Genomic DNA, 25,249 nt, shown 5'->3' on the forward strand with positions numbered 1-25,249 from the left:
GCCTTGCTGAAGGAAATCTCTACAGACTACAGCAAACAAAGCCCTAGGGTGCAATGTTATGGCCATTCATGCCGGTGGGATTTTCCCATCCCACTGCAGTGAACCAAGATTTAGCTGGGTGTCAAATTCTCCCAATTTGCTGCAGTGGGAGTGTTGCGTGAATGGATGGTAAGATCACATCCCTTGACAGAAAGTAATGCAACCTGCCCCATAAAAGCGAGTTTATTTCTCCTCCGTAACACAGTGAGTGGAGGGTCGTTCCGAATGATGTGTATAAAGTGGTTCCCAGTCATTAGCGCATTGCGATCTCCTAGCGTGATCCGTGAAGAATTTCCCAATCACCTCCAGTCTGGCCAGGAAGAGCGGTCCAAGGAAATGCAGACAGCTCCTGAGGTGCCAAGGGGAAACATTTCTTCTATTGAGTCTTTTATAACCTAACTTGCAATCAAAGTTGGAACTATTATTGCTAGTTCTGCAATGAAGTGTGCCATTAAAAGTGGACTGTCCTCTGTGAAAATGAGTCGAACTCTCTGGAGTTTAGTAGAATGAGAGACAATCTCATTGAAATGTTGTAATGATCCACTTTCAGAGGCTTCATTAGTGAACAAATGTTCACTGTATAAAAGCAAATTACTGCGGTTGCTGGAATTTGAAATCAAAAGAGAAAATGCTGGAAAATCTCAGCAGGTCTGGCGGCATCTGTAAGGAGAGAAAAGAGCTTACGTTTCGAGTCCAGATGACCCCTTTGTCAAAGCTTTGACACCCACCCCAGTGGCTCCGTCTGAATGAGTCTTTTTTCTTAAGCTTATTTATTAGTGTCACAAGTAGGCTTACATCAACATTGCAATGAAGTTACTGTGAGGATCCCCTAGTCACCACACTCTGGTGCCTGTTCGGGTACACTGAGGGAGAATTTAGCATGGCCAATGCACCTGACCAGCACGTCTTTTGGATTGTGGGAGGAAACCGGAGCACCCCACGCAGACACGGGGAGAGCATGCGGACTCCGCACAGACGGTGACCCAAGCCCTGTTATCGAACCCGGCTCCCTGGTGCTGCGAGGCAGCAGTGCTAACCACTGTGCCACCCCTACCTGGAATCTGGGACTGTAATAATTATTCTGAAGCTGTGGCTTATTATTGGGGATGGAGAAGGCACAGCTGCACAGAGGCAATTTCTCAAAACAGCGCTGGGATTCTGGGAATTGTAGCTATTAAGTCTTCATTTCTGCAAGATCCCTTAGAAATAAATCAGGACAAAGAAAACGGAATCGCTGTGGCCTTGTTCAAATCTAACAAGGGGAAGGAAGCCCGGGGCATGTTTCTCCTTCATTTGGCAGCGGTAACAACGTTAATCATCTTGAGTTCCTTACAATTCTGCAAATACTCTGGGAGGTGGCAAGTATGTTTCCCTAAATGTTATGTCTATCTAAAAATAAAACAGCCCTGTGAGCTTACTGAGCTTTCTCAGGCATCCCTTCGCTCTGACGAATAATGATGGATCTGGATTTTGGAAATTCAAATTACGAGGCAAAGGTTGAGAGAAAATGGACTGATTTCCTCTGGGTTAGTGTTGTGGAACCTGTGTAAGGTCTGCTTCATTTATGCAAAGGCATCATTTTAAGATATTTCGGCCTATGTAATTACATTTAAATGCAAAGCTTTTAAAGTTAACTTGACCACATTTTAAAACTCAGCAGGCATGCTGGGATTAGCTCAAAAGATTGACTGCAGTTTTTGAAAGTTCAATGCCAGCAAGGCTTTTTGATAAGCCAAAATGACGTTTTTCACAACAGCCGCTTTCATGGCCACAGTTGAGAGATTGTTTTGGTAGTTAGAGACAGCATGTACCAAACAATTTCAATATGAGATAAGCGTTAACATATAGGGCCTAATTTTAACATTTTCATTCTCAGTGCTGAATCTGAGTGCAATTTAGATCTGACTTAGATCTGACACTGGTGTGGATTGCGTTAATAGTTTCATGCCCAAGTAAATCAGGTTTATAGTTTCAGCTGTATGTTTTCAGTTCAGGAAGTCTGTTTTTGAGACCTGTTTAGTATGTTTTCAGCTAGTTTTAAACAGTACATGGCAGACAGGCCAGAGTCTTTCTCTCTCTCTTCTCTCTAGTTTTCACTTTCTATAATGTTTTAATTTTAAATCTGCTCAATAAAAGAAACCCATCATATCAGTGCTGTCTCCATCCATTCTAAGGAATGAATGGACCACACAATAAGGGAAGAGGTTAAAACTTGAAGGGTTTGACTGATTTAGATTCCTGCAATGCCATTTGCAGCATTAGTAAATTAAGATTAAGAACAAAAAGGCAGACTCTGTGCTTAACAGCCTTTTCTAAAATTTTCTTTACAGGATGTGAGTGGTAAAGCCAGCAATTATTGCACATCTCTGATTCGCCTAAACTGGAGAGATTCAGAGGGCCATGTCAGTTTAACTACACAGGTACCACACCCTGCATCCAGCATCCCAAGATCTGGAAGGAACTGAAAACCAGCTCCTGCCCTGGAAACTACAATCCTCATCAAACATTGTTGACTGTCCCACCCAAGTCATGATGCATTGGTCTCCTGCTCTTTGTGCCGATCCTTTTTTATTCCATGTCAGGATTAATGGCGCGAAAACCAGCCCAGTCCATTCCTCATCCTTGCTGTGCGGCGGAGAGATCAGCTCGGCTTTGAGTTTTAAAGTGCTTTATTAAATGTCCCTAAGCAGCAGCTTCCCGGTTCCTGTGGGATCATGTGCCTGGAATACTGGCTGGTAGTGGAAATACGAGCCTTGAGGCCATTTCTGGATGGACATAGGAAGTAGTATTTCCTTCAAGGTAAAACAGGACAGGATTTGTAATGATTTCAAAACTGACTTCACTTGCATATTCCATCCAATACTCGAGTCACAATCTGAAAGATTTTTAGATGAGAATTAAACTTAAGCAAATGCTTACGACCTGAGTTGCAATTACAAAATGAAATATAAATATTCTTTGTTTCCCCAGTGACCCAGTTTTCTTAAACTGCGATGGTGTGTGATCCTCACAGCAATCGGGAATGTGTTTGCTTTAAGATGCTGGGCGATAAGCTGACAGCTAGGAACTGTGTTTGATTGATCTTAAACGTTAGACCAACACCAATCCCCAATAAAGGCTGCTTTTTCAACCCCACAAGGTCACACACACACACACACACACACACACACACACACACACACACACACACACACACACACACACACACATATATATATAAAAAACAAAAAAGCCTCAAAGGCTTGAGTGGAGAACATTCAGGATCCAGTGACAGTTTACAGAAATTGTGCCTCTCCCCCGACAGTCACTTGTCCACTAAATACGTCAACTGCGGTCTCTGGCCTCCAGTTCATGAAAGTCTGAAGCTTGCACTAGTTGGACAATGGATACTGACAGCTGGTTCACAGGGAGTGACGCTCGTCTGCGTGGGGGTGAGGGGGATGTGCGGGGGTTGGGTGGAGGGAGCTGGCCTCAATATATTTCAACTCCAGGAGGTCTAGAAACAGAGGGCGGAATTCTCTGGCCATTCACGTCTCGCCTCTGCTTCCAGCGAGGATGGAGAACTTGGCCAAATCTCCACTCACTGCAGCAGGACTGGAGAATCCCACTGGAATAAACAGCCAGAAGATTCTGGCCATAATCTGGCACCAATCATACCTAATTTACTCAAACTCAGATTGAACTGACTTCAGCTAGAGCTATCAGAGGATCCATAGGATGTCTACAGTGTAGAAGGAGGCCATTCAGCCCATTGAGTCTGCACCGATCACAATCTCACCCTGGGCCTATTCATGTAACTCTGCCAATTACTTTGCTAATCCCTTGACACCAGGGGCAATTTATCATGGCTAATCCACGTAACTACACATCTTTGGACTTTGGGAGGAAACAAAAGCACCTGGAGGAAACCCACGCAGACACGGGGAGAACGTGCAGACTCCGCACAGGTAGTGACCCACGGCTGGAATTGAACCCGGGTCCCTGGCGCTGTGAAGCAGAAGTGCTAACCATTGTGCCGCTGTGCCGCATCCCGGTGTCAGCCGGGAGAAAATTAAATGGAGGAGGTGTGTGGCGAAGGTGAAGGAAGGAGGGGTGATGGTATAATGGTAACATCACTGGACTGTGAACCTACAGGCTCTGGGGACATGGGTTCAAATCCCACCACGGCAGATTAATAAATCTGGAGTCTAAAGCTTGTCTCAGTTTGGCAGTTATTATTGATTATCGGGGAAAAAACTTATTTGCTTCACTAATGTTCTTCAGGGAAGGAAATCTGCCGTCCTTACCCAGTCTGGCCAATGTGTGACTCCAGAGCCACAGCAGTGTGGTTGATGTTTGAAATGCAACCCTCTCGGTCGAGGGTAATTTGGGATAGGAAACTAATTCTGGGCTTGCCAGTGATGCCCATGCCCTGGACAGAATAAACAATGGCGCTCCTCTACATTCTAAAGGTGGGCAATGGTCAAAAGTCGAGCCCTACCTTTCCTCTCAGGTAAAAACTCCCACAGCATCAGTCAATGTTTATCCCTCACTCGGCCACAGATTATGTGGTCATCGTCACGTTGCTATTTGTGGGATCTTGCTGTGCACCAGTCAGCCGCTGTGCTTTCAACATTGTAACGGTAACTGAACCTCAAAACGTGTTCGTAAAGCACATTGCAACATCCGAAGTATGTGGAAATTGCTATAAAAATGCAAGTCACTCTTCCCTTCCATTTGGTTACAGAGATAGGGACGGGTGAAACCTCAAAGGGGTTCAAAAATGCATTTGGAAAGTTTAAGATGGGGGTTAAGAACCATTGTGGGTCAGCAAGGTGACTGGTTTGGTATGAGTTAGGACAGGTGCAGAATGTTGAATGAGCTTGTGCATGAATAAAGGGTAGCCAGGAGGTGATTTCTTCTTTTGTCCAAGTAAACGAGACAATTTTTTGACAAACAGTTCCCCTCTGTTGCTTGTCAAGGGCAACACTTTTCCCAAACAGGAACTCCATTACACCACGCACACACCAAAGTGCGTTCGAACAGCCTTCACACCAGCATGTCCATGTAAATGCCCAAACAGTCAATTGGAAGGTGATGGTAGAATGGCTATTCAGGGTACAGGATGAAGGGATCATGGCAAGATGGCACAGTGGCTAGCACGACTGTCTCACAGCGCCAGGAACCTGGGTTCAATTCTTGGCTTCGGTCACCGTCTGTGTGGAGTTTGTGCATTTTTTTATATTCATTTTAGGGACGTGGGCATCACTAGCTGGCCAGCATTTATTGTCCATTCCTAATTGCCCTTGGAGGGCAGTTGAGAGTCAACCACATTGCTGTGGGTCTGGACTCACATGTAGGCCAGACCGGGTAAGGATGGCAGGTTTCCTTCCCTAAAGGGCATTAGTGAACCAGATGGGTTTTTCCGACAATCGACAATGGTTTCATGGTCATCAGTAGATTTTTAATTCCAGATATTTTTACTGAATTGAAATTCCATCATTTGCCATGGTGGGATTCGAACCCGGGTCCCCAAAACATTAGCTGAGTTTCTGGATTAATAGTCTACTGACAATACTACTAAGCCATTGCCTCCCCCGTGACTGCATGAGTTTCCTCCGGATGCTCCGGTTTCCTCCCACAGTCCAACGATGTGTGGGTTAGATGGATTAGCCATGCTAAGTTGTCCCTTCGTGTCGGGGGGGCTAGCTAGGCTAAGTGCATGGGGTTATAGGGATAGGGCCTGGGTGGGGTTGTCATCAGTGAAGACTCAGTGGGCCGAATGGCCTTTCTCTGCACTGTAGGATTCTATGATTCTATGGTTTTAGGGTGGTGAGCCTGGATGGGATGCACTTCACAGAGTCAATGCAGTCTCAAAGGGCCAAATGGTTCCTTCTGTATTGTAGGAATTCTAAGACTCTGCAAAGTGAACCAATAGAGCAATGAAAAGCTCAGTGATCAATTGGGAGAAAAAGGAAATTGTATCAACGGTCAGGAGAATATTCCAGGGAGCCCTTTGATTGGGGGGGGGGAGAGGTGAGGGATTCAGCAGCAAATGACCTGAAGGAGGGTCACAGGCACAGGCAGATAACAAGATTGGCAACTAGATCGCCTTTATGACTGACAGGATCTAGGGTGGGATTTTCCAGCACTTCTATCTGCAGAGTCTTCTAGTCCTGCTGATGGTGACTCCCTCCCACACCCCCCACTGCCCCACAGTGGGGTTCTCCAGCAGCAGGATTTCAATTTGATTTGACTTATTATTGTCACATGTATTAACATACAGTGAAATGTATTGCTTTGTGTGTGCTATACAGACAAAGCATACCGTTCATAGAAAAGAAACGAGGGAATACAGAATGTAATGTTACAGTCATAGTTAGGGTGTAGAAAAAGATCAACTTAATACAAGATAGGTCCATTCAAAAGTCTGATAGTAGCAGGGAAGAAGCTGTTCTTGAGTCGGTTGGTATGTGACCTCAGACTTTTGTATCTTTTTCCCGATGGAAGAAGGTGGAGGAGAGAATGTCCGGGGTGCGTGGGGTCCTTAATTATGCTGGCTGCTTTGCCAAGGCAGCGGGAAGTGTAGACAGAGTCAATGGATGGAAGGTTGGTTTGCGTGATGGATTGGGCTACATTCATGACCTTTTGTAGTTGCTTGCGTTCTTGGGCAGAGCAGGAGCCATAGCCAAGCTGTGATGCAATCAGGAAGGATGCTTTCTATGGTGCATCTGTGAGGGGTGAGCCATACAAAATACCATAGATCTCAGCGGGACTGGAAGAACCCATGGCAGCCAATGGAAAACAAGCCATGAGGAGGTTGGGGGGGGTGGGGGTGTGTGCTGGGATGAGGTGAGGGATGTGCCAAGAAATCCCATCCTTAGGGTCAGAAGCTGAGGTTGAAAAGGGCGGGGGTTGGTTGAGTATTGATCAGAAATTGACGAGGTGACAGAATTCATTGTGTAGGCGATGGATGAAGATACATGTCATCTGAAATCCTGATAACAGGGCAGAAAATGAATCGATTCTGGGACCAAGGCTTCAAACTTTGGTGTGGGGAAGAATGGCACGGTGGCACAGTGGTTAGCACTGCTGCCTCATAGTGCAAGGGACCTGGGTTCAATCCTGGCTCGGGTCACTGTCTGTGCGGAGTTTGCACCTTCTCCCCATGTCTGTGTGGGTTTCCTCTGGGTGCTCCTGTTTCCTCCTACAGTCCCACGGTGTATGGGTTAGGTGGATTGGCTATCCTAAATTGATCCATAGTGATAGAGAGACTAGCTAGGGTAAATAAATAAGATTAAAGGGATAGGGCCTGGGTGGGATTGTTGGCGGTGCAGACTCATAGAATCGTAGAGATTTACAGCATGGAAACAGGCCCTTTCGCCCAACTTGCCCATGCCACCCTTTTTTTTAAAACCCCTAAGCTAATCCCAATTGTCCGCATTTGACTCATATCTCTCTATACCCATTGTACCTATGTAGCTATCTAAATGCTTTTTAAAAGATAAATTTGTACCAGCCTTGACTCGATGGGTCGAATGGCATCTTTCTGCACTGCAGGGATTCAATGGATTATAAGAAATTATAATATTGACCTCTAATTAAAAAGATTTTAAAGTCTATACTTACAGAGGCTTACTCAAGCTATGTGAATCATACACAGAAATACACAGCAGAGTCGCAACACTCTGAACATGGACACAAACTGCTGTGACACCAATTACATGCTGATTATATACTACTGGTCTAGGGGCCACACACAGATCATTTCAAAGCTTCAGGTACAGAATACTGGCTGAGAGATCACTCTTCAAATATTGTAAGCTGAACAGTTGGAGTTTTTTTGATAGTTCAGTGAAGCAATGGGGAGCATTGAAATCTTACTTTTAATCAGCGTGATTTCTAGCCTATCCTTTGGCGTAATTCTCCATTGCAGTATGAACTGAAATATCAAGTCAATAAATATTGACTGACTCTGGGGGATATTGAGAGTCATCACTGTTTCACGAGAGGAAAACCAAAGCTTGTCACTTGCCCTCTATCAAGGTGGAACAGTGGTTACCACTATTGCCTCACAGCATCAGGGACCCGGGTTCGATTCCCGGCTTGGGTCACTGCCTGTGCGGAGTCTGCACATTCTCCCCGTGTTTGCGTGGGTTCCCTTCGGGTGCTCTGGCTTTTTCCCAGAATCCAAGATGTGCTGGTTAAGTGCATTGGCCACGCTAAATTCTCCCTCAGTGTACCCAAACAGGCACCAGAGTATGGTGACTAAGGGATTTTCATTGCAGTGTTAATGTAAGCCTACTTATGACAATAAATAATAAAATAGTGCAGACTGCCCCTTTAAGATCAGATGACCCCTGGCCTATTAGCTCCGGCCAGTGTGGGACCCTGTTGGGCAATCTTAGACCTGACACATTAGCAACATTTAAGAGACATCTGTATGGGTACATGAATAGGGAAGGAATAAAACGGTTACGGGCCAAGGAAGGGCAGAAATTTTTTTAGTTTAATTCAGGCATCATGATTGGCGCAGGCTTGGAGGGCTGAAGGGCCTGTTACTGTGCTGTACTTTTCTTTATTCTTTGACTGTGAATGAGTGCACACCTTCAATAAACAGCTCCCAGTTCTGAAGTATGTAAGCCTACCCTGTGATTCTTTATGCCTCTTAGTCCAGAGGGGCTTTCTGACTTACCCAGACTGGCAACACTGCGATTGTAAACTTTCTCAAATTTGTTTTTAAATCTCTCTCTGGCGTCAAGTCAAATCGATCATCTCCCCCCTCGAGCTTGCACTGACATATCATCGTCACCCTGAGTATTTACTCTAGTAATTCCCCAGATAGTTCAAGACAATTTACTCTGGCCAATCAACTTAACCCGCACATCTTTGGATTGTGGGAGGAAACCTGAGCACCCGGAGGAAACCCATGCAGACATGGGGAGAACGTGCAAGCTCCACACAGACAGTGTGGCACAGTGGCACAATGATTAGCGCTGCTGTCTCACAGCGCCAGGGACCAGGGTTCAACTCCAACCTCGGGTCATGGTCTGTGCGGAGTCTGCATGGGTTTTCTCCGGGTGCTCTGGTTTCCTCCCACAGTCCAAAAATGTGTGGGTTAGATGAATTGGCCATGTTAAATTGACTCTTAGGGTCAAATACGTGGGATTTCGGGTGGGATTGTTGCCATGTATGCTCAATGGACCAAATGGCCTCCTTCTACCCTCTAGAGGTTCTATAGTTCTACGATCTGAATTGAACGTGGGTCCCTGGTGCTGTTAGACAGCTGTGCAACCACTGTGCCATTGTATCCCTTTTCTGAGCATCACAAAAGATCAATCAGCCCTTATTGCATTGTTATTTGTGGGAGCTTGCTGTGCACAAACTGGCCGACGCATTTCCCACACTGCAGCAGCGAGTACACTTCAAAAGTATGTCATTGGCTCAAAAGCAATTTGAGTTATCCAGTAGTTGTGAAAAGCACAATGTAAACATGAGTCTTCCTTGTTATTTTGTTTGGCAATGGTTCTATACAATGAGTCATCAATGTTTACCTGCATCTACTCAACATACACAACCCTGAGGTGGAATCTTGCACTCCGATCCACTCTACTGATGGCTTTCAGTCTGAGGAGATGTGGAAAAATGAACAATGTTGATCATACCTTTGCCCCGCCAGTGAGATTCCGAAGCAAATCCAATATGTCCTCCATATTTTCGGTTGAATTCGGCCATCAGAGCTTTGTATGGGTTCCGAATGAGCAAGATGGCGGCATCAAACAGTTCAATTTCCTTCTTGCCACTCTCGTGAGTCTTTATACAAATCGACCGGCCACTTTTCCAATGGTCTCTTTCTCCTTTGAAACCTGAGGGGGGAGAGAGGAGAGAAAACAGAACATAAATGTTGCAGTTTTCAACTAAACATGGTGGACACTGGACATTTCCTCAGTGAGGCATTCTGGTGGATTCGTCACACTTAACCTGAAGTCGCTTTCAAACAAAGGTCAGCAAGACTGTGGGAGCATCGAAAGGTCATTGGTAAAATTTTCCCAGTCCGCAAATTCAGGACTCATCACTGGCCAGCTCTCTCCTTGCGTTTTATACTGACTGTTAAATGGGGCGACCTGATTGAGGTGTTCAAAGTTATGAGGGGCATGGACAGAATGGATAGGGAGCAGCTGTTCCCCTTCATTGAAAGATGAGTCACGAGGGGACACAAGTTAAAAGTGAGGGGTGGGGGGTTTGGGGGGGGGGATTTGAGGAAAAACTTTTTTTTACCTAGAGGGTGGTGAGGGTCTGGAATGCGCTGCCTGGGAAGGTGGTGGAGGCGGGAAGCCTCACATCCTTTAGAGGGCACCTGGATGAGTACTTGGCACACGCCATAACATTCAAGGCCATGGGCCCAGTGCTGGAAAGTGGGATTAGACGGGCAGGTCAGGGCTTTTCATGCATTAGTGCAGACTCGATGGGCCGAAGGGCTTCCTCTGCACTGTAGTATTCTGTGATTCTGACTCACCCCACCCAAGTGGCTGTTCTTCATGTGTCAGTCTAGTTATCGAGTACAATGAGACTGTTCGATTGTAGAGGCGTCACACTGAATCTTGTCCCTATCCTTGCAGCTGCAATTGCTGAAACTGTATCTTCTCTCAACCCAACACCACCCTGTTGGACCAAACACATTACTCCATGGCTGCCACTTTGGCTGAGATTAGCTAAATCAATACGGACCAGCCACTAACCCCAGCATTCTTTTGGTCTGTATGCCCCAGTTGTACAATAGCTATTGCCATTTCCACCGAACAAACAGGGGACCATCTGACCCATTCCTGCTCAGACATAGCACTCTCATCACTCAGTCAGGAGGCTGTGGGTTCTCGTCCCATACTGTGCCTTGCCTAAAGAGAACTGCATTATTGGAGGAGCCACTTTTCAGATGAGAAGTTAAACTGATCTCTTGCCTGCATGTGTAGATGAACAGAATAGATGGCATGATATTATTCATGGAAGGACATGGAGAATTTCCCAATATCCAAAAGGGAAAGGGGGAGAAAAAGTAAGGGAAGGGGGGATAATTCCTATTTTATCCCACTTTTCTCACCTTTCTTCCCCTTTCTCCCTTTTTCTCCTTCTCCAAGATGGCGCTGGAGTGAGGCGACTTCTTGCAAGCTGTGCCCAGCATACCTTCTAATGCTGTCTTTTACTCTTGTTTTATGCTTCTAAAACTTCGATCTAACTATTTCAAGCTCTTCAACAATGCTTTCATTCAATTCCTTATTGATTTGGTAATCCTTAGAACCCTGGAGACACCTGATCTGGCCGATCTGAGATTGACCTGCTGACAGGTACTGAAGTCACGTACCAACCGACTCAAGAACAGCTTCTTTCCATCTGCCATTTTGAATTTGAATGGGCTTACCTTGCACTAAGTTGATCTTTCTCTACACCCTAGCTATGACTGGAACACTATATTCTGTGCTTTCTCATTTCCTTCGCTACGGATGGTATGCTCTGTCTATACAGCACCCAAGAAACAATATTTTTCACTGTGTACTAATACACGTGACAATAATAAATGAAATCAAATCAATTTTACCTCTCTCCCACTCATCTCCCCTCTCCTATCTTTATCTGTCACAGTTTACCCTCTAATTTCAGCTTCTCTGCCTTTTGGCCATTCACACCTTTTATTCTCTCTACGGACTGCCGTTAGCACCCCTTAGCATTTAAGAACATAAGAACATAAGAAATAGGAGCAGGAGTAGGCCATCTAGCCCTTCGAGCCTGCCCCGCCATTCAATAAGATCATGGCTGATCTGTCGCGGCTCAGTTCCACTTTCCCGCCCTCTCCCCATAACCCTTAATCCCCTCTCTTACCAAAAACCCATCAACCCGCGTCTTAAAAATATTTAGCGAGGCAGCCTCCACCACTTCAACGGGCAGAGAATTCCAGAGATTCACCACCCTTTGAGTGAAGAAGTTCCTCCTCAACTCTGTTCTAAACCGCCCCCCTTTTATCTTGAGGCTGTGCCCCCTAGTCCTACTGTCTTTTTTGAGCGGGAAGAGTCTCTCCACCTCTATCCTATCCATCCCATTCATCATCTTATACGTCTCAATGAGATCTCCCCTCATTCTTCTAAACTCTAACGAGTACAAGCCCAGTTTATTCAGCCTCTCCTCATAGCTCAACCCCTTCAACTCCGGTATCAGCCTAGTAAACCTCCTCTGCACTCCCTGCCTATGACTCATTTTTCATTCCCTCACCCTGCAGTGTAAATATCTCCCACTTTCTGTGCCTTTTAGCTTTGACAAAGGGTCATCTGGACTCGAAACGTCAGCTCTTTTCTCTCCTTACAGATGCTGCCAGACCTGCTGAGATTTTCCAGCATTTTCTCTTTTAGTTTCAGATTCCAGCAACCGCAGTGATTTGCTTTTATCAAGTATTTCGCAATGTCTTGGGTGATATTTAGACCTCACCAACATATCTGCTGGCCATCTAAGAGATGTGACAATGTGTTATAGCAATTAAGCCCTTTGTTTCCTTGTTTTTTTTAATAAAAATCTAGAATTGGTTCATACTCAGATGCAACATGTGAAAGGTCTATGAGCAACTGCTCAAATGTTATAGCGAATCAGTGATGGTAGTTCTCTGGTATCTTTTAAAGCAAAGTTTATTTATTAGTCATAAGTAGGCTGACATTAACACTGCAGTGAAGTTACTGTGAAAATCCCCGAGTCGCCACACTCTGGCACCTGTTCGGGTACACAAGGGAGAATTTAGCATTGCCAATTCCACCTAACCAACACGTTTTTCGGACTGTGGGAGAAAACCGGAATACCCAGAGGAAACCCACGCAGACATGGGGAGAATGTGCAGACAATGATCCAGGCTGGGAATCGAACCTGGGTCCCTGCTGATGTGAGGCAGCAGTACTAATCACAGTGCCAACCACTTTGCCACGATGCCACCCCGCAAGAGAGATAATGCAGGGGTATAGTCAGTTGTCAGTTAAGGGGGGGCAGTGATGCATTGGTGTTGTCTCCGGGCTAACAATCCAGAGACCCAGTGAAATCCTCTGGGAACCTGGGTTCAAAAACCATCACGACAAATGGTGAAATATGAATTCAATAACAATCTAATAATGATGACCACGAAATCTTTGTCAATCGAGTTCACTAAATCCTTACCCAGTCTGGCTTACACATGACTCCAGATCCACTCTTAAATGCCCTCTCAAGGGTAGGAATAGGCATTCCATGGAAGGGTAAAAAAAAGATGTGGGCTCATTTCACTTTAGTAACTTTCTAGATGAGAAGCCAGAGGAGGATTATGATGAAGCACGTAAGTAAACTAAGAGTCCATATGTAGGCGTCTGACTTTGAAATAGTCAAGTTAGACTTGTAAAATACTTTATGGTGTCATACAAGCTGACATATTTCACTATCCTATGAACAGTATAAATTCCTCTGATGTTTTATGACATTTGTACTTGAAGTCGTCCTGCACTATTTTATTCATCTTTAATTTCTCAATATAAAAGATAAGTATTTTGCACTCACAACGAACAATTTCCTTGCAAAATGGAGGTGGTACTGTTGTTAGCACTGCTGCCGCACAGCGCCAGGAACTCACATTCAATTCCAGTCTTGGGTCACTGTCTGTGTGGAGTTTGCACATTCTCCCCGTGTCTGTGTGGGTTTCCTCCGGAAACTCCGGTTTCTTCCCACAGCCCAAAGATGTGCAGGTTAGGTGGATTGGCCATGCCAAATTGTCCCTTAGTGTAAGGGGGACAAGCTGGGGTAAATGCATGAGGTTAAGGGGATGGGGCCTGGGTGGGATTGTAGCCAATGCAGACTCGATGGGCCGAATGGCCTCCTTCTGCACTGTTGGATTATAAATGCCAACGGTATATCAGTGGTTAGCATTGTTGCCTCACAGCTTCGGGGAATCAGGTTCAATTCCCGACTTGGGTCAATGTCTGTGTGGAGTTTGCATGTTCTCCCCATGTCGGCGTGGGTTTCCTCCAGCTGCTTCAGTTTCCTCTCACAGTCCAAAAGATGTGCTGGTTAGGTGCATTGGCCGTGCTAAATTCTCCCTCAGTGTATCCAAACAGGGGGCGGAGTGTGGCGACTAGGGGATTTTCACAGTAACTTCATTGTACTGTGAATGTAAGCCTACTTGTGACACAAATAAATAAACTTAAACTTACAGGTGAGATGTTCATTCAAAGCCCTGGCTGCCTTATAAGGTTGGTGTAAACTACCCCATGACACTATCTGAAGAGTAAAGTGTCCTGACCAACATTCTTCCTTTAATCGGTATTAGGTGTAGGCAGATGAACTAGCCACTTGTTAATTTTGTATGTATGGGCCCTCATGTGTTGAGTGGCTACAGCTCTTGTCTCCATAATAACAGCAACAACACTTTGAAGGCAATCTATTGCTTGTAATTTATTCCAAGGATAAGGTGTTGTACAAGTTCTGACACCACTGAGGGGGCTAAAAGAGTGGAGGAAGCTTCTTACTATGGTTTGTGGTAATTCACTGACTAAATTGCCTGGGAAACAGTTATGGAAAAGTTTTTTTCCTTGATCCTCAAAGGTCATAGAGTCATAGAAGTTTGCAGCATGGAAACAGGCCCTTCGGCCTAACTTCTCCATTTTACCCTTTTTTTAAACCACTGAGCTAGTTATCCACATTTGACCCATATCCCTCCATACCCATCATTCCCATGTAACTGTCTAAATGCCTTTTAAAAGACAAAACTGTACCCGCCTCAAATACTACCTCTGGCAGCTTGTTCTAGACACTTACCATCCTCTGGATGAAAGAATTACCCCTCTGGATCTTCCCTCTCACGTTCAATTTACACCCCTCTAATTTTAGACTCCCCTACCCTTGGGAAAGGGTACAGAAAGAAAACACCAGAAGTGTCTCTTGCTAAAACATCCATTATTAAACGTTGGCTAATTGTTTTCCGATCTGAGTAGTAAACTGTCTTTGGGAAAGAATCCAATCTCATTTTGGGTATCTTCCATCTTGTCATGAGCTAAACACAAGTCTGACTCATCAGAATGTATATTCATTGGGTTCAAAGCATCTTAACTTTGGTACCATATTAAGCCACATTTAGCCAGTCTCAGCAAGGACCAGAACTCTTGCAAGCACAGGTTGGGGAACACAAGCCTATAATTTTTCATCCTTTTAATGGAAAGTAACTGAGCTCAATATTTCCCAGTTGCTTCCAACTCAGATGATATCTGACCCCAAAATCCAATCCCTTCCAGGTTAGCAGCCAAATTTCCTGCAGAAAGAATCAATCAAAACTTCAAGCAGCGATGCGATGGTGAGCAATTATCCCGGGTACACAGGATGAAGAAGAAATATATGTGTTGGCCAGGTACAGTATTGCAGATGTCAGTATGGAAGTATTCTTGGCTTGGAGTCAGAATATCACGGATTCAAGTCCCATTCTAAAGACTTGTGCTCCTACTCTTGGCTGGTACTCTAAATCTGACTGTGTGGTCAAATTCCCCTTCAATTCAATTTTCAAGTGTGCTGATGACACCACTGTTGTGGGTCCGATGTCAAACAATGATAAGACAGAGTACTGGAAAGAGATAAAAGATCTAATGTGATAACAATAATAACAAAACGAAGAGATAGTCATTGACTTCAGGAAGCGTAGTGGAGGGCATGCCCCTGTCTACATCAACGGGTATTAAGTAGAAATGGTCGAAAACTTCAAGTTTTTAGGTTCCAGAACACAAACAGCCTGTCCTGGTCCTTCCGTGCAGACGCTATAGTCAAGAAAGCCCACCAACGCCTCCACTTTCTCAGGAGACTAAGGAAATTTGGCATGTCCGCTACAACTCACACAACTTCTACAGATGCACCATAGAAAACATTCTTGCTGGTTGTATCATAGCTTGGTATGGCTCCTGTTCTGTCCAAGACCATAATAATTTAGAAAGGGTCATAAACGAAGCTCAGTCCATCATTCAGATTAGCCTCCTGTTGATTGACACTGTCTACACTTCCTTGGAAAAACAGCCAGTATAATCAAGGGCCCCACACACAATCTCTCTTCCACCATCTTCCAGCGGGAAAAAGATACAAAAGTCTGAGGTCATGTACCAACTGACTCAAGAACAGCTTCTTCTCTGCTGCTGTCAGACTTTTGAATGGACCTACCCTTGCACTAAGTTGATCTTTCTCTACACTCTAGCTATGACTGTAACACTACATTCTGCATTCTCTTGTTTCCTTCTCTATGAACAGTATGCTTTGTCTGAATAGCATGCAAGAAACAATACTTTTCACTGTATGCTAATACATGTGACAATAATAAATCAAATCAAACCAGTGTCCTGGTTGATAGTCTGATTTTAGTAATGTCATTGATCATTGGGTCATGAACACATTGGTGGTTATGGGAGCTTGCTGTGCACGTATTGAGTGCTGCATTTTTTGTACTGGCAACTTACACAGAAGTTACAGCACAGAGGAGGCAGTGGCATAGTAGCATTGTTGCTGAACTAGTAATCCAGAGGCTCAAGGAAATGTTCTTGGGAGCCAGATTCGAATCCCACCGTGGTAGATGGTAAAATTTGAATTCAGTAAAAATCTAGAATTAAGAATCTACTGATGACCATGAAACCATTGTCATAGAATCATAGAACCCTACAGTGCAGAAAGAGGCCCTTCGGCCCATCGAGTCTGCACCGAACACAATCCCACCCAGGCCCTACCTCCATATCCCTACATATTATACCCACTAATCCCTCTAACCTAAGCATCCCTGCAGGCTAAGGGGCAATTTCTTAGCATGGCCAATCAACCTAACCTGCACATCTTTGGACTGTGGGAGGAAACCAAAGCACCCGGAGGAAACCCACGCAGAAACGAGGGGAATGTGCAAACTCCACACAGACAGTGACCTGAGCCGGGAATCGAACCCAGGACCCTGGAGCTGTGAAGCAGCTGTGAAGTGCTAACCACTGTGCCACCGTGTCGATTGTTGGAAAAATCTATCTGGTTCATTGATCCCTTTTAGGAAAGGAAATTTGCCATCCTTCCCTGGTGTGGCTTACAGGTGACTCCAGCAATATGGTTGAATCTTAAATGCCCTCAGGGATGGGCAATAAATGCTGGCATAGCCAGTGCCGCCCACATCCCATGAACGAGTATATTAAAAAAAGGCCAGTTGACTCATGCCTTTCCTAGGCTACAACAGTGACGACTCTTCAAAAGTACCTCATTCACTCTAAAGCACATCTTGTCATTCTGAGGGAATGCTTAATAGAGGACCGTGCTGGAGAGCAAACTCTAGTTGATTTGCCAGCCTCCAAGTAGCTCTCAGATCTCTTGACAGTGCTGGTAAGAGGCTGCTGTGCACGGTAACCACTTGGATAACGCTGAGGTTTGTAAATAACTGGCTGTCAGGCAGTATGCTATTTGCATGAATAATCAAGACTGTTTCTGAGAAGTGAAAAAATTTCAGCGGCCAAAAGTGATAATGAGAGGATAAATTTTGGGAGTGTAAACAGTGTAGCATTCAAACAGGAGGCCCGTCTGGGAGTGTATAAGCTGGTGAACTTTCCATAATAAACTGCGGTGGCAATTTGTTGGGAATCACGCTTTATCATCCTTAGAAGGATTGATGGGAGCGATACCTTCAGCCTCATGTGGGCAATTCTGATTCCAAACGAAATGACCCAAGCCTCAACAGGCTGGGAGGAGATCTCTGGACAGCACAGGCAAAGGCACTGATGACTTGGGCCAAATGTTCTGTATCTGATCCGAACTGCATATTCTCTGTAATTTGACGCAACTGTTATTCAAAGCAAATAATCTCACTGGGAAGACTTTGCCAATTTAAAGTCAAAGCTGGTGGCTGGCGAGAGGTTGGCAGGATTACTCTTGCCTGGCAGAAGGAGGATCTAATGTTTTGAATACAGAGAAGTGTGAAGTGATGCATTTTGGCTGAGAGGATAGAGAGAGGCAATATAGACTTTGTGCGCAGACAGCAGAAGCAGGGGTAACTGGGGATAATTTTAACACTTCCATTTGTGGGACAGGAGCGTCGCTGGCTAGGCCAACCATTTATTGCCCATTCCTAGTTGTCCTTGAGGAGGTGGTGGCGGGCTGCCTTCTTGAAACACTGTAGTCAAGTGAGCAACTTGTCAGGCCATTTCAGAGGGCAGTTGAGAGTCAACCACATTGCTGTGGCTCTGGGGTCCCACGTAGAAAGAACAAAGAACAAAGAAAATTGTAGCACAGGAACAGGCCCTTCGGCCCTTCAAGCCTGTGCCGACGATGCTGCCCGCCTGGACTAAAGCCCCCTACCCTTCTAGGGACCATATCCCTCTATCCCCATCCTATTCATGTATTTATCAAGACACCCCTTAAACGTCACTACAGTATCTGCTTCCACTACCTTCCCCGGCAACGAGTTCTAGGCACCCACCACAAATCTCCTTTAAACCTTGCCCCTCACACCTTAAACCTATGCCCCTGAGTAATTGACTCTTCCATGCTGGGAAAAAGCTTGATGACAGGAGGTCATGGCAGGTAGTTTGGGGTGGGGTGTCAGGGTGGAGTAACAGATGTTTTGTCAGGACGCTCCAGTCTTTATCACACATCAAGCATTCAACATGGTATCAGTAAGTTTCATCCTGATTAAACATGTTTCCAAACAACTGCTGCCCTGAGATAATACTTTATCAAAATGCTGGAAAGGGTTACTCCATGCACCTTGGAGGCTGTGGGAGCAATTTACACTCATCGATCAATCTCTTGGCCCTTTTTGTCGTAACTTTTACCAAATTAAAGTTTATTTATCAGTCACAAGTAAGGCTTGCATTAACGCTGCAATGAAGTTACTGTGAACCTCCCCTAGTCGCTGCACTCTGGCGCCTGTTCGGGTCAATCCACCTAACCAGCACGTCTTTCAGAATGTGGGAGGAAACCGGAGCGTCTGGAGGAAACCCACGCAGGCACGGGGAGAATGTGCAAACTCCACACAGACAGTGACCCAAGCCAGGAACCAAACCCAAGTCCTTAGCGCCATGAGGCAGCAGTGCTAACCAGTGTGTTACCGTGCCGCCCCCATTGTCCCGGACAACGTGGGTTAATAATGTTCACAAGCTGAATTAAGGCCCTATTGCACTTGTTTGTCACATAGGCCTCACACAGTAACTATGAGCCACTGGATGGAAAATCAAACACCATTACTTAACTTGCAAATTCACCATACCTTTACTGATGGCAATGAATGATTCACAAGCTGCCTGTTGTATATGTAGAATTTGTCACTTCTGTATTGCTCTGTGCATGGACCAAACAAATGCTAAAATCCAGGCTTAATAAAGATAAGCAGGCCCAAGACAGAGCAGCATTTTTTTAAAAAGAAAATGACTTTCCTGTTTGATTATTAAGTGGAAAAGGATGGAAATGAAAGCATTTTTTTAAAATTTACTTCAATTCTTGAATAACCAAATAATCAAATCTGACATTTTAAAAGGCTGTGAGTTTAATTTTGGTTGTCAAGGTGCTTTGTCACCTTGATTGATGGTGAAAAAGTACATTGGAGCATTTCAAACTGAGGATATCCAACTGTGATACTGATGACTATATCTCGGTGGCACCTCATTGTGATCAGCACACGCGGCTCAAATCCTAGCGTCTCAACAGGAACGCTCAATGCCGAAAACATTTACCCATGTTGTGCGACTGACAAACAGGCTCGTATTTCACATTCAACTTGTAACAGCTTGGGTCTGTGGATTCCAGGGATGGGATGTCTCGATTGGCAAACCATTCCACTACGAGCAGGGTCCCCTGCGCCAGGCTCTTGTTCTGGAGGTTCTTGCCTACCTAGCTGCTCACTGGCCTCAGCCACGGGTGAGAATCACAGTATCGCTGAAGTGCCGAAGGAGGCCCCTTTGGCTCATTGTGTCTGACCAAACGGGCAACTCACCTCGTGCCATTCTAGATATGGTACTTGGGGATCAAAGGTTATGGGGAGAAAGCAGGATTAGGTTATTGAGTTGGACAATCAGCCATGATCGTAATGAATGGTGGAGTGGGGCCGAAGGGCCAAGTGGCCTCCTCTTGCTCCTATCTTCTATGTTTCTATTTCCCGGCATTCTCCCCGTAACCCTGCACATTTTTCCTTCTCAGTGTTTTCTGGCCATTCACAGCCCACCGCTGCTGCGAGCTGCGGTGGAGAAATGGGCACCCAGGTTGGTAAGGTTGTTAAGAAGGCATGCGGTGTGTTAGCTTTTATTGGTAGAGGGATTGAATTTCGGAGCCGTGAGGTCTTGTTACAACTGTACAAAACTCTGGTGCGGCCGCACTTGGAGTATTGCGTACAGTTCTGGTCGCCGCATTATAAGAAAGATGTGGAAGCATTGGAAAGGGTGCAGAGGAGGTTTACCAGGATGTTGCCTGGTATGGTGGGAAGGTCTTATGAAGGAAGGCTCAGGGACTTGAGGTTATTTTCATTGGAGAGAAGAAGGTTACGAGGTGACCTGATTGAGGCATACAAGATGATCAAAGGATTGGATAGGGTGGACAGTGAGAGCCTTTTACCTCAGATGGTGATGGCTAACACAAGGGGACATAGCTTTAAACTAAGAGGTGGTAATTATAGGACGGATGTCAGAGGAGGTTCTTTACTCAGAGGGTAGTAAGGTCGTGGAATGCCCTGCCTGCAGCAGTTGTGGACTCGCCAACTTTAAGGGCATTCAAATGGTCAGTGGATAGGCATATGGATAACATTGGAATAGTTTAGGTTAGAGGGTCATTAGATTGGTTCCACTGGTCGGCACAACATCGAGGGCCGAAGGGCCTGTACTGTGCTGTAATGTTCTACTTTCTACAAATCTCCGTTTACTGCAATGGGGGCAGAGAATCCCGGCGCTGTGAATGGCCAGAAAATTCCAGCAAACAGATTTAAGTTATGAGTTATTTATTAATGAGTCACAAGTAGGGTTACATTAACACTGCAATGAAGTTAGCGTGAAGATCCACACTCTGGCACCTGTTCGGGTACACTGAGGGAGAATTTAGCATGGCCAATTGACCGAACCAGCACATCTTTTGGACTGCGGGAGGAAACCCATGCAGACATGGGGAGAACGTACAGACTCTGCACAGACAGTGACCCAAGCCAGGAATCGAACCTGGGTCCCTGGCACTGTGAAGCAGCAGTGCCACCATGCCACCCTATTTAAACCAGTATTCTGGTGTGCTAATTAATTTTCCTTCAGATGAGTAAATTAAGCTTCTTGCAAACTAATTCTCAAAGAAAAATTTTACCCATGCTGGTTTTTATTACAATATTGAATGCATTGACCCACTGATTATAATTTTCGATGGCAGAAAATTATAATCAGATTTATTAAACTCATCATTCTGCCTACGTTATGCCACTTAATCTCTGGGAGCTTTGCACCTCACTTCATTTAAGCAAAGCATAGAACTTTTAAAATTGCTGCAAGAATTATATCAGGTGCTAAGTTTTGCTGGAATGGGGACAATGCATTTTTATTCTATACTCATTCTTATCTGTCAAGAAAATGTGTGAGGGTGAGTACTAACCCAGGCTCAAATGCTCAAAGCTTAACTGTAACTCTGGACTGGATGTCACACCATTCCTGGCTGGGACTGTGGGGGTATGGGGGAGAGGGGAGGTAAAAATACGAGGGGCGGTGAATCCACTGCTTCCGAGCTGTCCCCTGCAGTACAGGGCATGAGTGGGCATTGATATTGGCAGCACATATGTAAATAATGGGCGGCACGGTGGTACAATGGTTAGCACTGCTGCCTCACAGCTCCAGGAGCCTGGGTTCGATTCCCAGCTTAGGTTATTGTCCGTGCAGAGTCTGCACATTCTCCCCGTGTCTGCGTGGGTTTCCTCCAGGTGCTCCGGTTTCCTCCCGCGGTCCAAAACTGTGCAGGTTAGGCTATTCTAGATTGTCCCTTAGTGTCCCAGGATGTGTAAGTTAGAGGATTGGGGAGGGGAAAACATGTGGGGTGACGGGGTTAAGACCTGGGTGGGATTGTTGTCAGCTCAGACCCGATGGGCCAAATGGCCTCCTTTTGCACTGTCGGGATTCTCTGATTCTAGATTCTTCTACTGTTGAAATAATTAAGGATTAATTGAATTTTGCTGCCCACTGCGCACAACATGGTGGGCATGGGGAAGGTGGTATGAGTATGCTTTTTGGATAAAGCTTTCGAAAGAGGGAGAAGGGAAGTGGGGTGCTATTTTTCAGGGCTTGCATATCTGAGACCTGCCTCAATGGGAGTAACTCCCCCCATCTTCCCCACCAGTGCTGCAAAACCCAATCCTTCCTCCTCAAGTTGTCTGACTCCTTACCCCCCCAGTAGCTCTGACTTACCTGAGTCTGGGAGCCATTCGGGCCATCACTCTGGGCTGGCCTTCAGTCTCAGCGGCACCCACTGTTGGGCTGCTGGGTCTGCCAGAGCTGCTGGCCAATCTGATCGCTGTTGCTGACGGCAACCTGTTGTCACTATGGGACGAGTGTTTTTTTCTAATCAGCTGGGTTTTGGCGGGCTGTTTAGCTGGGGGTGGGGGTGAGCAGTGTGGAACCTCCACTCCCCCCCCCGGATAAAATCTAGTTGTGTAGCGGTGGGCATCAAGACTGAAACAGTTTCAACAAAGAACAAAGAAAATTACGGCACAGGAACAGGCCCTTTGGCCCTCCTGCACTGACCATGCTGCCCAACTGAACTAAAACCCCCTACCCTTCTGGGGACCAAATCCCTCTACTCCCATAATATTCATGTATTTGCCCCTTAAAAGTCACTGTTGTTTCGTGAGATCTGGCATCACCCAAAGTGTGACAATGGGTCTTGTCCAATCTGCAACCCCTTGTCCTCCCTATCTTTAGCCGTCTGCTCTTTCCAGCTTTATAATACACACGATAACAGTGGGTGGGATTTCCACCAATGTCCAATGTCGAGCTGGTAAAGCGGCGGTGAGGCAGCTGACAGCAATGGCGGGCTTTGACGCCTTGGAGTGTGAGACTGAGTGCAAAAAAAAGCCAGGCGGGAATTCCAAGATGGTGGGCGGTGGTCTCAGATCTACCCGTCCTGTCATCAGCTCGGTGCTTCGCTTTTCTGGGCACCACGTTAAAAAGCTGCCCCAAATCCACGACAGGAAACATTCTTCACCCAGGTGAATCCCATGGTGCCCACTGACACTACCCTGACATCACCTTGGCATGACCTTTTCCCCTCCCCATCCCCGCCCCGAACATTGCGCTCACCTCCGAGCTCTCCTGGAAATACTGCGCACCAGGTACTCATCTTCTGAGGCCAGTAATGTATCACGCCATTCTGACATGGGTGGCATGGTGGCGCAGTGGTTAGCACTGCTGCCTCACGGCACCAGGGACCCGGGTTTGATTCCTGGCTTGAGTCACTGCCTGTGTGGAGTTTGCATATTCCCCCACCTTCGTGGGTTTCCTCCGAGTGCTCCAGTGTCCTCCCATAGCCCAAAGATGTGTGGGCTAGGTTGATTGGCCATGCTAAATTAACCCTAATGTCAGAGGAATTAGCAGGGTAAATGCATGGGGTTACGAGAATAGGGCCTGGGTTGGATGGTGGTTGGTACAGACTCAATGGGCCGAATGGCTTCCTTCTCTACTGTAGGGATTCTATGACCTCATGCTGCTGTGGCAATTTTTGATTGGGAATCTGATTCTGCTGAATAGGCCCAATAATACTGATGCGTTTCTATGAGGTTTCCAGTGTTGAACAATGGAAAACGTGGCCAGTTACTGATGGAGGATGGGGACGATCGCTTCCAGCATCTAGGTCAACATGAAACGCAACCTTAGCCTTCTCATGATATTTTCCGCTTTCGCTCTCAAACCTGCCTGATGTGAATGAGAGCGAACAATCTCAGCCACGGTCTCTGCTCTATTCTCAGTGACCCACTTCAATATCATGAACTTTTCTAAAACTTTCAAAGAGCAAACCGTTCTATTGTGAGAGAACCTTGCTTGCTTCCTCTCCGTATGAATTCTCAGCGTGTCTTGAACTGCCAAACCAAAAAAACCACAAACCAGCTGAACCCCAATGCAATTAGCTTTCGATTTACCCTTTGCTTCATTGCTGTTCAGCCCCATGGCTATCACAGGTCTAAACAGATCTGTAAGACTAAATAGAGACTAAATAGACTGGGTCTGTACTCGTTGCAGTTTAGAAGGATGAGGGGGGATCTTATAGAGACGTACAAGATAATGAAGGGGATGGATAGGGTAGAGGTAGAGAGATTCTTCCCGCTCAGAAAGGACAGTAGGACTAGGGGGCACAGCCTCAAGATAAGGGGGGGACAGTTTAGAACAGAGTTGAGGAGGAACTTCTTCACTCAAAGGGTGGTGAATCTCTGGAATTCTCTGCCCGTTGAAGTGGTGGAGCCTACCTCATTAAATATATTTAAGACACGGGTAGATAGGTTTTTGGTAGACAGGGGAATTAAGGGTTATGGGGAGAAAGCGGCAAAATGGAACTGATCCACTTCAGATCAGCCATGATCTTATTGAATGGCGGGGCAGGCTCGAAGGGCTGGGTGGCCTACTCCTGCTCCTATTTCTTATGTTCTTATGTTACGTTCTAGGTCATATGGGCATTTCCTGGAACATAATTATATCATTAACAGGAAACCAAATAAATGCTCTTTCTGAAAACTCTCCTCTTCAGCCTTTTTCTTAAAGACGATATCACACAAATAAAAACAAAGGAAACTCTCTTGTCATCCAACACTCTACCAGCCAGAATTCTCTGGTAACTAGGATTTCTCACAAATCAATTAGAACCATAGAAAATTACTGCTCAGAAACAGGCCTTTTGGCCCTTCTTGTCTGTGCCGAACCATTTTTTGCCTAGTCCCACTGACCTGCACTTGGACCATATCCCTCCACACCCCTCTCATCCATGTACCCGTCCAAGTTTTTCTTAAACGTTAAGAGTGACCCCGCATTTACCACTTTATCCAGTAGCTCATTCCACACTCCCGCCACTCTCTGCATGAAGAAGCCCCCCCCAGTATTCCCTTTAAACTTTTCTCCTTTCACCCTTAACCCATGCCCTCTGGTTTTTTTCTCCCCTAGCCTCAGAGGAAAAAGCCTGCTTGCATTCACTCTATCTATTCCCATCAAAATCTTATACACAATTAAAAAAAACAATCACTTTCTGT

At 45.7% G+C, this 25,249-nt stretch overlaps 1 protein-coding gene across 1 annotated transcript in view; it reads right to left on the bottom strand.

Moving 5' to 3' along the window:
* The window catches only part of wscd2 (WSC domain containing 2), a 254,302-nt gene that overhangs the window by 37,750 nt on the left and 191,303 nt on the right, over positions 1 to 25,249 (bottom strand). The window contains exon 7 of the mRNA XM_080208075.1: positions 9,684 to 9,884. Coding sequence (XP_080064201.1) covers positions 9,684 to 9,884 — 201 coding nt within the window. The remainder of the gene's footprint in view (positions 1 to 9,683; positions 9,885 to 25,249) is intronic.

Source organism: Carcharhinus amblyrhynchos, chromosome 20 (assembly GCF_965287045.1).
Source record: "Carcharhinus amblyrhynchos chromosome 20, sCarAmb.v2.hapA, whole genome shotgun sequence".
Classification (NCBI taxonomy): Eukaryota; Metazoa; Chordata; class Chondrichthyes; order Carcharhiniformes; family Carcharhinidae; genus Carcharhinus; species Carcharhinus amblyrhynchos.